Source organism: Rhyacophila brunnea, unplaced genomic scaffold, assembly GCF_057557595.1.
Source record: "Rhyacophila brunnea isolate RB1 unplaced genomic scaffold, BYU_Rbru_1.0 scaffold_3, whole genome shotgun sequence".
NCBI classification, from domain to species: Eukaryota; Metazoa; Arthropoda; class Insecta; order Trichoptera; family Rhyacophilidae; genus Rhyacophila; species Rhyacophila brunnea.
Genome location: NW_028232965.1, coordinates 52,783,141 through 52,797,218, shown reverse-complemented (window position 1 = coordinate 52,797,218; position 14,078 = coordinate 52,783,141). Strand labels below are relative to the sequence as shown.

The 14,078-nt window shown below is 34.3% G+C and overlaps 1 protein-coding gene across 2 annotated transcripts; it reads left to right on the top strand.

Moving 5' to 3' along the window:
* Positions 1-13: 13 nt before the first annotated feature.
* fl(2)d (Pre-mRNA-splicing regulator female-lethal(2)D) lies at positions 14-12,369 on the top strand. 2 transcript variants are annotated; one of them, XM_085953378.1, is made up of 5 exons: positions 14-125; positions 441-674; positions 9,953-10,077; positions 10,650-10,992; positions 11,674-12,369. In XM_085953378.1, the coding sequence occupies exons 2-5, from the start codon at positions 503-505 to the stop codon at positions 12,114-12,116; spliced, it is 1,083 nt and encodes a 360-aa protein (XP_085809504.1). In that variant the 5' UTR covers positions 14-125; positions 441-502; the 3' UTR covers positions 12,117-12,369. The 2 variants fall into 2 exon arrangements, with proteins under 2 accessions (XP_085809504.1, XP_085809505.1); XM_085953379.1 differs by having other exon boundaries at positions 28-125; positions 441-1,417.
* The last annotated feature ends 1,709 nt before the right edge of the window (positions 12,370-14,078 follow it).

Genomic DNA, 14,078 nt, shown 5'->3' with positions numbered 1-14,078 from the left:
TATATGGCCAATTCTATAGTTTATGGTGCAAAAAGTGGATTGTAGCAAATGGCGTCGGCATCTTTTCGTTTTGGTGTGATCATGTATTTCTCATGGAATAGATATTAAAATAAGAATAGAGCTGGGTAAGCGTATATTAAAGTTGTCTAAATTATATTTATTCTCCAAATTCGCTATATAAATATGTTAATTAGCATTCAGGATATCTTTCGTAATCTGTCGCGTATTCCATAAGTTGTGTCAATTTGTTCTTATTTAACATTGAATTTCATTAAAATTCTCTCGAGTATGTAGTCACTCGCGGTGAAGTTTATGCATATTTCTCATAATACCGTTTGAAGTGTGTTTTAATTATTTATCAAGGAACAGAATCTCCAAAGCTGCTTGACTGTTTTATTATTTGATTCGTAAAATTATTCTCACATGCGTTTATTTTACAGTGGTCTTATGAAAATATTTCGACTGATGTCCAGCTTCTTCTAATCCTGTTGTGCAAAAGAGAATGTCAGAGGATTTCGGTAGCAGGGTTTCACCTGTCAGTAACAATGTCGCCGCGAGAGTTGTCCTCAGCCCTGCCCAGCTAGAAGTGGCCGGCGCCGAGGCGCTTCGGAGTGCTTGGCGATCCCAAGAACTTTATATCGAGCATCTGGAGATCCACAGCCGAAACCTCGAAGGTACTTTATATCCGCAAATTTGTGGATCATATCCGTATTATTGAAGTCGTCAGCGGCGAGTGTCGTTCCTGAATGTACTGAGAAAACATGTGACATATTGCTTATGAATTCTAATCAATTTGCGTTTGCCTGATTCTTTTATGACTTGAGTTGTTGTTTTGTGATCGAACCTGCCACGACATTGATTTTAAAATGAGCACTGACCCTCCGGTCATCGCGTGCCGGGCAGTTCCCAGTGATATAAAGGTGAACTCCTCGCAAAATTTTAACGGCCCTCAATTTGTGAAAAGAAAATTTTGTCATCTCACCGGCCATGGTCGGATAAGTTAACTTGAAAGTCAGAGATTGTGTTCTAAGATAATTTTGAGTTGTTTTTTTAAAGCGCACTCAATTTCCGTGATTTAAAAATGTGATAATTCCCTTTGTGCTGTGTAAATTGATCGGCTAATACGCCAAAAAAAGTGTTCAGTGATGTCGCATTAGGCCAAGTCGATTCTACTTGGTTAAGCTATCGTAAGTTCCTACCGTGAAAAAAAATGTTGAATGAATGTTATTCAGTGTTTTATACGTATACGTATGTCTCCAGAAAGCAAAGCTAATAAGTGAAATCAATATGTTGGCAAAAAAGTGATTGTTTTAAGTGTCACAAGCCTGTGAAGTCACTCACCTCAAGTCATAGAGTGGGGCATGCATACTTTGATCAGTACGGAGTTAATTAGTTGCATTTGATCAAATTATCCATGGTATTAAATTTGGTGATTTTGTTTATATGTATTACCTATTTATTTATGCTATGACGTAACATATAAGTATGTCGAGTATCCTAACTGTTTGACTATGATATATATTTATGGGTTATGGGAATATGTTTTTAGTCTGATGGGTCAACGGGTGCTGTGTGAAGGTTGAAAATCATGAATTAAGGGTATATCTTTGTCAACTTATCTTAAAATGTGTAGACTGTATAGAAAAGACGTATATATTATGTTACTTGTCATTTCCTCATATTAAAAATTATTGTGTCATGGCCACAAAGTATATTAATATCATACAAAACTATTATTGTAATCGTCATTGTTTTAAAATTAAGAATAAGGCCACATATTTCATACATCAGTGGGTCTATTCTATGCTTATCGACCGCTCAAGTGATAAAGTGAAAAATATTATCAAACTTAGGGTAGGTTTGTATCAAAATATTAGCACTTATTGTAACAATTACACGAAGCCGGTTTTTATTGTTGCAATAAGTGCTATATTTTAACAGCACCTATATTGCTGCTGTTAAAATATCGCACTTATTGCAACAATAAAAACCGGCTTCGTGTAATTGTTACAATAAGTGCTAATATTTTGATACAAACCTACCCTAAGTTTGATACTATTTATCAATTTAGTGTTCGATAAGTATAGAATAGACCCACAGGTGTCTGGTTATAGCATTTTTCAAAGTATTCAAGTCAAGTGAAGACAAGCATTATATCTTAAATTTTCATTTAATTTAACATTATATTAAGTATAACATACCTATACTTAATAAAATATATTCAGTCATTTTTTGGAGAACAAAAATATATCATGGCAAATACAGAACACAAAGTCTCCAAAATTACAAACTCCGTTGAAAATTTTACCGAATATATTTTAAGTAAGTACTTACTAGGTATATACCTACCTACTTTATGTTAAATCAAATAAAAATTGAAGATATAGTGTACATTTTAGCAAAATAATAATTCAAATGAACCACTGACATCCGATACTTATGTACCAAATATGACTTTATTCTCAATTTTAACACGACAACGTTTACAATAATAGTTTTCTATAGTTTTAATATATTTTATATGGTTATGAAATTGTAATTTCTAAGATGAGAAAGACAAAATATCATAATGACACATTCCCTACAAAGTCTACACATTCCTTAGGATTAGCTCGCGGAGATACCCCGAATTCTTCAATTTCGACCTTCATGCAGCACCCGGGCCCTTAATGATACAAATTATTGTTCTTCTCCATTATTGCATAGATTGGATTCATCTCCAAAGGTCTAATTTATATATTTTGTGAATGGTGCTTTATGTAGGTCAAGCAAATTTAAATAAATATTTTACAGTCACCCCACACTGATTGGTAATAATTGGTCCAAACAAACATTGGTTGATGAATTTATAAGAAAGAATTTTTAAATTAATATAAATCCGATTACACAATGTTTTATAAATAGGTGCCGTTTGCAAATGAACACAATCAGTTACATTTAAAAAATACCATAGACAAAATTCAGCTTTTTGAAATAATGAGCTTCAAGCACGAAGCATTGATCAATTGAAAACGAAAATTTTAGTATGCCAATAACGTTGAATGGGCGTGGTATTGTAACGAATCAACCATTATTAAAAAATAGCATGATGACGTGTTCCTATATTCTCAGCGTTTATGACTCAAATTAGCTTAAAATTCATGGCCAAAATTTTTTTTAGAATTTCTGTATATGAATCTATGATGAGCATCGATATATTGTAATAGTGAGTGTCTGGGCATGACCAGTAAAGTAGATATTTATCTTTGCTCAACAATATTTATATATATCTAAGATTTCCGACCTGAACACCTCGGTGACAACAATCCTAGAAAGATTAGAAAGTTAGGACTTTATTACATTCAAATCAATACTTAATTTCCATGACCACTGTTATAACCAATGTTCCATCTAATTTTTTTTGCTAATACTTATTTAATTAATTCGATGACCAAATCTTCACATTTTTCAAATTCCAAGTTATTTGTTTTTTATTAAAGTAGATAACACTATTTCATTTAAAATGATTTACTGAGATAGGCCCTGATTCATAGAATTTGACTTAATCACCCGATATTTTGGTAAAATAATAATGATTAGTATACAACAGGTGTGCGCACACGCGGGTAACGCCACCAGCGACTGAAAATTGAAACAAATCTGACCGCTATCATAATTATTTATATTAATCAGAAATTAAATAAGAGGCCATCCATAGACAGAAATCGTATATGATTCTGTACCGTGCTCCATACTATGTATACCTATGATTGCTGTTGATGGAAATATATTTTCATTAATTATGTAACTGTCCCCCGATGGGTGAGCGGCGTACGCGTCAACTTATAATGTCGCGGGCCCCTAGTTTGAATCCTGGGACTGGCAGGAGTCGGAGTATGGATAATAGTTTGAGCATGTGGCTAACATCCATTTCTCGTAAAAAACTAAAATCTGTCAATATAAACCTCCACTGTGTGGGGGTCCATATGATTTTATTAGGATCGGTCAAAAATAAATAAATATAAATGCTGTATCTGTTCATATACCATATACATACACACGCATTTATTTAGTGAACATTTATATTTTGTCAACAGAGATCGTACATTTAGTATGGTATATGGCCCAAAACTGCATACGGCTTCAGTCTGTGGGTGGCTTCTACAGTTTTTAATGTCGTCTACTTGTTTCCGATGAGGTAAAATTACTTTGAGTACCAATTATTTACTCAAACCCAAAAAACTGGCAATAATAAATACATCCATAATATTAACTAGATTAACACCTATTATATCAACAAACATCAATTGAATAATAAATATGAATGATAAGCCCAATAAGTGCTGTGAGGTATTAACATGTAAGCATAGAACATAAAAAATCTTAAAAACATCATAAAAATCCCCGAAACAAGCATGGCATTCATAAACTACAAAAGAAGTTGTTTATTGTAATGAAGTGCTGAGCCGCCGGCACTGGTAGGTGCCTTCAGACTTCACAAAGCTTGGATTTTTTACATGCAATTTCAACCATATGCGTGGATACTTTTTCAATGTTGTCAGAAAAAACACCAATTAGGTTGGTACTTAACTAGTGTCATGAACGTAATCCGATCCCGGCGGCATCGTCTAGTTAACTGCCCGGTCTAATTTTATTGCGTAGGGTCGAAAATGTTGTTTTTAACCGATCGACATATTAACAGTTTTGCTCGGTATACCCAAGAAGTAGCTCGTTATAAAAGTGAATAAATGTATGGAGAAAATCATAAACTAAAATATCTCGATTACATCTGAAATCTCACTATTTCCGTGATCGTAATAACCAAGTTCGACTGTAGTAATAATTTGCCTTCTTTATTTTACTATTCATCGACATGTTGCATGATGATGATGTCTGCTTGTGTTTCTTATACATACATTTCATGGATTTATTTATCCGGACTATCTTCATCACCAATTAGTCAAGATAATCATGGTTCTACTGTATTTTAGGTGGTCAATTTAGGATTAAATTTCTCATGTAATTTGAACCGATTATTTTACTCTCTATTAAGTTTAATTTTTAACAAGAGAAAAAACATGACGTGAACTGACAGCCTGCTGAAGACAGTGGTCGGCAAATTTATCAAATGTTTTCATAAAAAAATCTTTTTTCGCCATTGACCGCTTTAAATTTTAACTTGTGATAGGTATTGTACTTCATTATGGAGAAAAAAACAAGTTGATATTAACTGAATTACCATTTTCCTTATTTTACTGATGAACAAAAATTTATTACTATATTTTCATCTTATCAAAATATCTTTGAATATTTCCTCCTTTGCTCGATTTCACACTGGAATAATATGGGACACAAATGCACTTCATGCATTAATAACGATGCTAGAGCCTTGACGCAACTCACCGCTGCCAGCATTGCCAATCGTACTATAATTTTGATTCCACAAATAAAATAAAATACTATAATTTTATGACAAATAATATGTCAAAAACACCACTTATAATTTGAAAGGATTGAAGACCAAAAATGTTCCTGTACTTACTATAGTTTTTCAGAAATACTATAATTTTTACACCTTGGTATTATAGTCAGCATTGGAAAAGACGGCAACACTGCACTGCTATGACAATTTTTAAACGAACTTATTTAAATTAGGAGGTAATTATTATTATCCTACACAATTGACAGTTTACCTTCTGCCGCTATATATTCTGTGACAGTGTTATCCAAACTGTGATACATACATTCGTATACCCCCCGAGATAAAAAACTGTCAAATCTGATTCTGAAAGGAATATTTTCAATTGGGAAAATGTGGTACACTGGTAAAGTCTTTTTCTATAGAGGCATTAGCATATTGTGTGTTTGGGAAACACTCAATATCAAAAATTATTGCTAAATTACTATTATGTGCACTCATAGATATGATAAATGCTCACTGACAATATATTATAATATCAATATAAAACTTAAATCCATTAGAATACTACTATATCTTCTTAAAGACTGACATTTTGGTGGCATAGTTGATGCATTCAGATTATGATTATACCTTAACGTTATTTATTATGGTAGATATATTTAGTGACATTTTTCATTAGCTAATTTTATTAAATTCCCAATACATAACCTAGTTCCATTGTTTACTATTAATGACGATTTAATGCGCTTACTGAATCTGTTAAGGCGATACTTCAGTGAAACGGCAAATAAACAAAAACTATAGGCGCGACGAAATTTTGGACTCGCTGGCAGTCTGAGAGCGAACGTCGAGGTGTCAGTATGTCATTTTATTTTGTGATGGCGACGGGGGTATTAGCTCTTAAATCATGTAAAGATGACCAAAAACGTTACCCATTTACTTTAAAAAGAAAACATGTCAATGAATATATTATTGTTACTAATAGAACAATAAACAGAACATTAAATGGACGCATGTTGGATTTATATGACAGCTTATATTTCGGTCGGCATGCATCATTTGCACCCGCAATCCGCGCATCGCCTAGCGACAATCTTTTTAGGCCATGCCTCAACTGAGGTATAGCCTTAATACGTAGTATGTATCTAATTTACCTATCTACTACTATGGATTTTTGTAAACAGATATTCAAAATTTGTTTTAATACTTGATCAATTAGAATTTAATGTACTAAATGCAAGACAAGGCATTATATACAAACATAGTTATTTGTAATTTGTATCCATAGCCTTACTATTAAATTATATCTTGGCTACGGATATCACAACGGTGATCTGGTCAACTACAGACCCCCCGCACTTTCAGGTATAAATCTACGCCCCCGACCACTGCTATAGTCCGTAACACTGCATACAGCGCTATAAAATCGTAGCTAAGATATGATGGTTCTAGTCATGGCCCCCACATCCTGAAGCGGGCCCTCAGGCCAGGATATTTGGCGGGCCCCCTACCTATCGCCAAGGTTAAGGACAGTTTGATATTCTTCTATAGTAGAGTTCTCCAAAAAGGTATTCCGTGGAACCCATGGTTTTGCGAGGTACCTATAATTAAGGATGTTCCGTGTACTTCTAGTGATTTTTTTCTATTTTTCAATAAATCCACAGATTTATTTAGTTGTCGGCACTCGACATCATATATAAAGCACTGATCGCAACCCCATTTTATGGTAACCAAGTAACATGCGACCATTGACTATATTTGATAAATAACCATTTTTATTAGTCAGGAAACATACATCATAAAATAAAATTCTACACGTGAATTATGATTTAATTATTTCCATCATATTTCATTAAATTGCATCGCACAGCCACATATTTTAAAACGTAAATATGTACCTATATGTAAAATAGCGCCGCAGGTGCCTTTTTTACTGTTATGACAAATTTGTGGTGTCTGTTAATCTCACTTAACTGGTCGAACCCCCAGTCTAGAGCCCTGTAAGCCCCCCGTAAGGCCATGGTTCTAGTATACACTTCTGTACAGACAAAAGATGTAGACGAGTACCATTTTTAGATAGTAATTATTGTGATTTTGATCTAATGGACTGTTGATGGGCATTAATATTATTTTTTATTAAAACTGTTCAGGTCGGAAATATGAATAGATGTTCTGAGTTATATAGTGCTACCAACCAAAATTTAGTAGGATCCCCTCGCAAAAAAATCAATAAACAAGCCTTCCTGGTATGTCTACTATTTTGGCTTTATTCCATTCCTGAAACAAAACACAATAAGAATAGAGTTATACTAGCATGTCTTATTTATTGAATGTTATTTGCGGATTGCTATTCTGGTTGATGTTATACATCGGTATCCAATGGAAACTCAGACGTTAAACGCACATTTTCTTTTTGCTACGATATATAATTTCATTTAATTTGCTTCGTCTCTGGCCACGGACATTTGATTACCATGTTGGACACCTCTGTTCTTAAGAATTTAATTAACTTAATAAATCCCAGTGTCATTGTACTAAATCATTAGTGAAATCACAAATTATACTAGTACCAACCGGTCAAAATTTACGAGACAAACCGCTCTCCTTTTTTCATGCATGATCAATGATGAGCCTTCTCATACCATGTTTAAAAATGAAGAAGTTGGAGTATTCATGTATGCCTTATTGCTTATTAATTGAATATCAGTTTTGCGGTGCTACTTAATACTTTGCTGGCACTACTATGCAATTTTAGATTGTAACAAGTCATATAATTTCATTATGAGCTTTGAAAACTAATTAATTAAACTTTGACACTTTTACTCATTTTACTTCACAAATTTTATGATTTATTACATTATGCTATCATTCTAATTTCATCATTATAATTTTTTTATGGTAGCTGTTGGCCTTATCAGTTTTTGTCTAAAAACAAATTAAGCTCAATTTGCATGCCTTTCATTAAAGTTTCAAGAAATATCACCCAAATTCTTCGATTATAATTGATTCAATTAATTGGTGCAATGATAATTCTCCTCATATTTTGTAGCCCCCTATTTTGGATGTGTTTGTTAAATTAATTTTCTTATTTTTGTACACGAATATAATAATTCCCAGCCTAAATGAGAGATATGGGCCACTTTATTGCTGATTTTGGTCAAGCATTTCTTGAAATATTTATTTATTTTAAAATGGCATCTTATTTTACTTCCAATTTCGCTTGGTCTGGAAATATTATTGCGGTACCTACTATGCAAAATAACTACTACACGTATATGCTTTTCAAATGAAATCTTCTTCATTTAAACCACTGAGCTCGACACCGCTAGACTATGCAAAGGCAGCACTGTGGATATTACAGCACCGGTCACAATACTAGTACGAGTCGTGAGCTACGAGGCCTGCCTCCAGGCTGGGGTACACGTAACGAATGATTGCGGTTTAATACTTACATTAACTGAAAGCAAACGTCATAAACACTGATATGCTCTGTTTAATCCCATGGTGAGACTGTCGAGCTCATTGATTTGAACACTATTTCTATGTTTAATTATTTAGCAACTGAATAATTTTAAGGATTACTAGCTTAGATATGTACAAATGTACAATTATTGTACAATAATTGTACACTGTGGTAATCGATGTACCTACTTAAATTTTATAAGTATTTTTTTCTACATTTACAAAGGTATATTTTTTAACTGATCAATTTAAAGAGAAATATCACTCAACTTCCAATCTACTGAACAATTACAAAAATATTGTTACTCACATACTTAATATATTATTAATTTCTCATTTGTATATGTACCTATTATATTATTTTTACTATAACATACTTAATCACAGGAGGCTGGAACTTTGAATTTTATTATTTAATTAATTGACTTGAAAAAATACGTTGTGAATAATTGATTAAATCAGGTTTAAAACAATAATTGTTTCTGTTGCCCTAATGTTTGTACTGATGTATTTTTCATATCTTGAAAGAGTTTCGTTAACTATTAAATACATTCATTTATTTATTACACCTTGCGTTTTTCTTCAGTATCTTGTACGTCCTTAGGTTATCGAGAAAGTCCCGAGAAACAATCAGAATGCTGGTACTTTTGGGTAATTTATTACATGGAAATTTGTGTATTTTTTTTATGATAATTAAGTTTATAAGATCATTAGTGGAACTCCCTATTTTAATAAATGTGCAACATGTGATGCTTTCATAAAAAAAGATATCAGGTATCTGCCGCTTAATTCTACAGATATCATTTGTACATAAAATAATTAGTTCAATCTCAACCTCAGATTAATGATAGTTTTTTTTTAGTTTTTGATTAGGAAAAAATAATAAATTCTGGATGCACGAAAATTATTACATAATATTTCTTTTTAGAAATAGCGAAAGAAAACTTCAGGCAGTGTCAATAGTCAGTAGTCACCTATTACGTTTATTGTCTTCCTGTTATCAAGTTTATTTATATTAAATTTTGAAGTTGATTTTCAAATTGCAGGGTTGTAAGCAGACTTTTTATTGCCGAAATTTTTATTGTTAAGGTTCACTGGAGCGAATGAAAGAGCACGACGACAGGTTAAAACAACAATGTGCCGAATCCCAGCACAAAGAAAGAGTGTTAGTTAGGAGACTTGCCGCTAAGGAACAAGAAGTACAGGATTATGTGGTAATAACACTCAGACATTTTATTTAACGAGGTATGATAGCCACATCTAAAAAGCAGTGCAATTTTGTAAATTCATGTTCTCATATTATTTAATACATTTATGTGAAAACCTTCACGTATCACATTCAAATTTAACTATTACAACTACCTTAGGTGACTTCCTTGGGCATATGAATTTAGAAAAATTGCAAATAAATCAATTATGTGTTGCAAATTTATTGTGCCAGTATTTTCAGTCTAGTATTTTAGTTTAAAAAATATATAAATTTATCTATACAGGCCGCATAAAAGTTTCATAAAATAAGTGAATTATATAGGTTTTTATAGAGTATTTAGGTTATGTCAACATATTTACGACGGGTGGTTGTCAGCCATTTGCCCGACCTAACGGGTTATCGCTCTGGATTAATACCCTTCGAAAAAACAGCGTTAACATTGTCAGATGCAGGTCTCGAACCCTGCCTTGGATGATGATTTGTGTTCGTTAATTACATACATCGGTGACCTAGGATAAGTGAAAACGGCACCAGCTACAACTATTTATTAATATGTACAATTGACTGTTTGGATAGGCACAAATAGGAGAATTAAAGTCAGCTCAGGTGAGTTCGGCGGGAATAGTAGGGGGCGCCCGGAGTTGCATGCTGGACCCGGCCGTGAATATCCTGGTGATGCGGATGAAACAGGAGCTGGCGGGCACGCGTAGCCGCCTCGAGGAGACGCAAAATGAATTCTCGGCGTGGAAATTCACCCCCGACTCCAACACAGGAAAGAAGCTCATGGCCAAGTGTCGCCTGCTGCACCAGGAGAACGAAGACTTAGGCAAGATGACCACTAGCGGCCGGATAGCCAAGCTAGAGGGGGACCTGGCGCTGCAGAGGAGTTTCAGCGAGGAAGTCAAGAAATCTCAATCGGGTACGAGCCCTTCTCTATCTCTATTCTGAATCTCTGATTGATTTGTTATCTTTTGACAAGTTCATATTAAGCGATCTTGGATTTGTCCATCTTTTGCACCATCTTAATAGTTTAAGATATTATATAATGTAATTGAGGTGCTGAGGATTAAACGAGTGCACATGTAATATAATAGACACATAATTAACGAATAAGTTAGGAGTTTTGACATCACTACAGATATCTATTTATGCATGAAACAGGATTCAAACATGTAACTGCTCTGTAAGAAGAGTTATAAGCATTTTATTCCTGACGGATTGTACCCCATGGACATGATGTATTAAACATTGTTTTCATTGCAATGTATGTTGAATGTTTTGTCCAGACTTATTGTCTTTTATATACCAATAACAAACACTAAATAAATATCAATATTGTTTCTTAATGTAAATAATAATGGATCATTTGAGAACAACACTTTGTTTGCAGAATGTTGAAAACAGTTTTGTAGAATTTATATTCGCATTTTAAATATTAAAGACGATTTAGTCGACTCAGTCACCGGTACACTTTTATTTGTTCAGTTCTCAGCACCTCAAGTAACCCTTTATACTTTACTTTATGACTGTATCGAAGATCGGGTATCTTATCAGATTCACTTTGTCGAATTGAAGATAAACATGGTATTATGTTTTGCAGAATTGGACGAGTTCCTGCAGGAGCTGGACGAGGACGTGGAGGGGATGCAGAGCACCATCCTGTTCCTGCAGCAAGAACTGCGTGCCTCCAAGGAGCAGGCGGCGGCCGCGGCGCTCGAGCTGTCCAACGCCACCACTGCAGCCCCTCGCCCGCGCCGTCTCCTCACCAATGGCGATGACTATGACTCCGACCACCTCATCCTCAAAGTGTCCTCCAAGGATAGGGAGCGCCTGTGCGGGGATTACCCTCTCAATGGCGTTGACGAGAGCAAAACGAACAATAGAACTAAGTGCGAGAGCGAAGCGGGGGAGAAGCGTCAATACGAGACCGACTCCAGCGAGGGGGAGGAAGGGGGCGAGGGGGGTCGCGCCAAGAAGCAGCGGCGCGCCTCCGTGCTCTCGCTCGAGTACGACGAGGACGATGACCCCCTCGTGGCCCCCTGACTCCCTCCCCTGCCCCCCGCGTCGCGTAGGTTCGTTTGAAATTTGACAATTGACGCCGAGCGGAGGCGCGAGTGTGTTGACTTTTTTTTTTATTAAAGATTTGTTGAGCCGACTCTGTCGAACGAAAATATATATAAATTATACATAATACTATATTATAAGAATGATATGAGATTTTTCTGTACATCAAAAACATTGAATAAATTGAATCACTCTCAGTGTCAGTGTACCTGGTGCGCGAACGCTGACCGACTATACTTATTTTGATAAATAATGAAAATCCCCGCAACCTGTCCCCCCAGTGTATGCATTTTATCACAAATCATACAGTGTTGGAAGTTTTTTCTGTCAGTTGATCGCTTCTCCATTTAAAACTAATCAAAGTAAAGTGCTAAAAAGTGTATTACATTATAAAGAATAATATTATGTTAATCTGTAATGAATTTGTTGGACCATAGTAATTATTTTACAATAATCTCTCATCAGAGATTGACATTAAGTCATCTTTACACGATTTAAGAATTATTACGGCCACGAAGCAAAATGACGTGTCTCCAGCTCTACATTCTCTCTCCGAATGGGAGCGAGTGCAAAATTTCGTTGCGCCTATGGTTGAAAATTATTTGCCGTTTCACTGATGAATCACCTTAATAAGAACACGGATAATTTGAAATTTTCGAAAAAAAGTCCCTTGAACATTATTTTCATATAAAACCCCTTTAATTCGAAATTATTTCAGTGCTGGCATATAAAAATATTCAATTAATTGTAATAAAGTACACTACAGTAAAACCTCGTTAGTAAGAACACTGATAATTCGAAATTTTCCCGAAAAAAAGTCCCTTGAACATTATTTTCATATAAAACCAAACCTTTAATTCGAATTTCGTAATTATTTCAGAGTCCCTGGCATATAAAAATATTCAATAAATCGTAATAAAGTACACTATTTCATGAGCAAGTCATTGAAAATTGTGACAGACTTAAATCAAAAATTACTTATTTTAAGGTAATAAAAATAATCTTGACATTTTATGACCCAATTCCGTAGGCACATCTATGATCGGAAACAAAATTAATGAAAATCAAAAAAAAAAAATTCTTCAAAATTTTTATATTTTCCCCCCATACAATTCGTAATTCGAATTTTTTTCGATTTTCGGTCCCATGGAAGTCATATTAACGAGGTTTTACTGCATTTCATGAGCCAGTCGTTAAAAATTGTGACAGACTTTTCTTAAAACATAAATTACTTATTTTAAGAAGGTAATAGAAATAATCCTGACATTTTATGACCATTAACACATGGAACCGGAAATTTGGTAGGCACAGCTCTGATTATAAACGATATTAATGAAAATCAAAAAAAAATTTCAAAATTTTTATTTTTTCTCCCCATACATCCCATGATTCGTAATTCGATTTTCGGTCCCGTGGAATACGTATTAACGAGGTTTTACTGTACAACCCTGTCAAAATAATATCACTGCCCAATTGTTTTGGTCATTACATATAAATGCTCTTGTACAGTCGAGCTCGGTTATTACGATCACGAATATAGCGAGATCTCAGATGTAACGAGGAAGCATTCGTTGACATTTTAGTTTATGATTTTCTCCATACATTTATTCACTTTTATAACGAGCTCCTTATCGGATAAACCGAGCTAAAATATCATCAAAAATTTTCTTAAAACTTAGTATCAATTGTTTAAAAACATTTCGACCCTAAGCAATAAAATCCGACGGACAGGATGCCGCCGGGTTCGGCTTACGTTTATGACACTAGTTAAGTATCTAAGTACCAACCTAATTGGTGTTTTCGCCGACAATATTGAAAAAATATCCACGCATATGGTTGAAATTCCATGTAAAAGATCCAAGGTTTGTGAAGTCGGCAGGTACCTTCCAGCGTTCATTACAATAATCAAGAATGCCATGCTTGTTTCGGGGAAAAATTCTA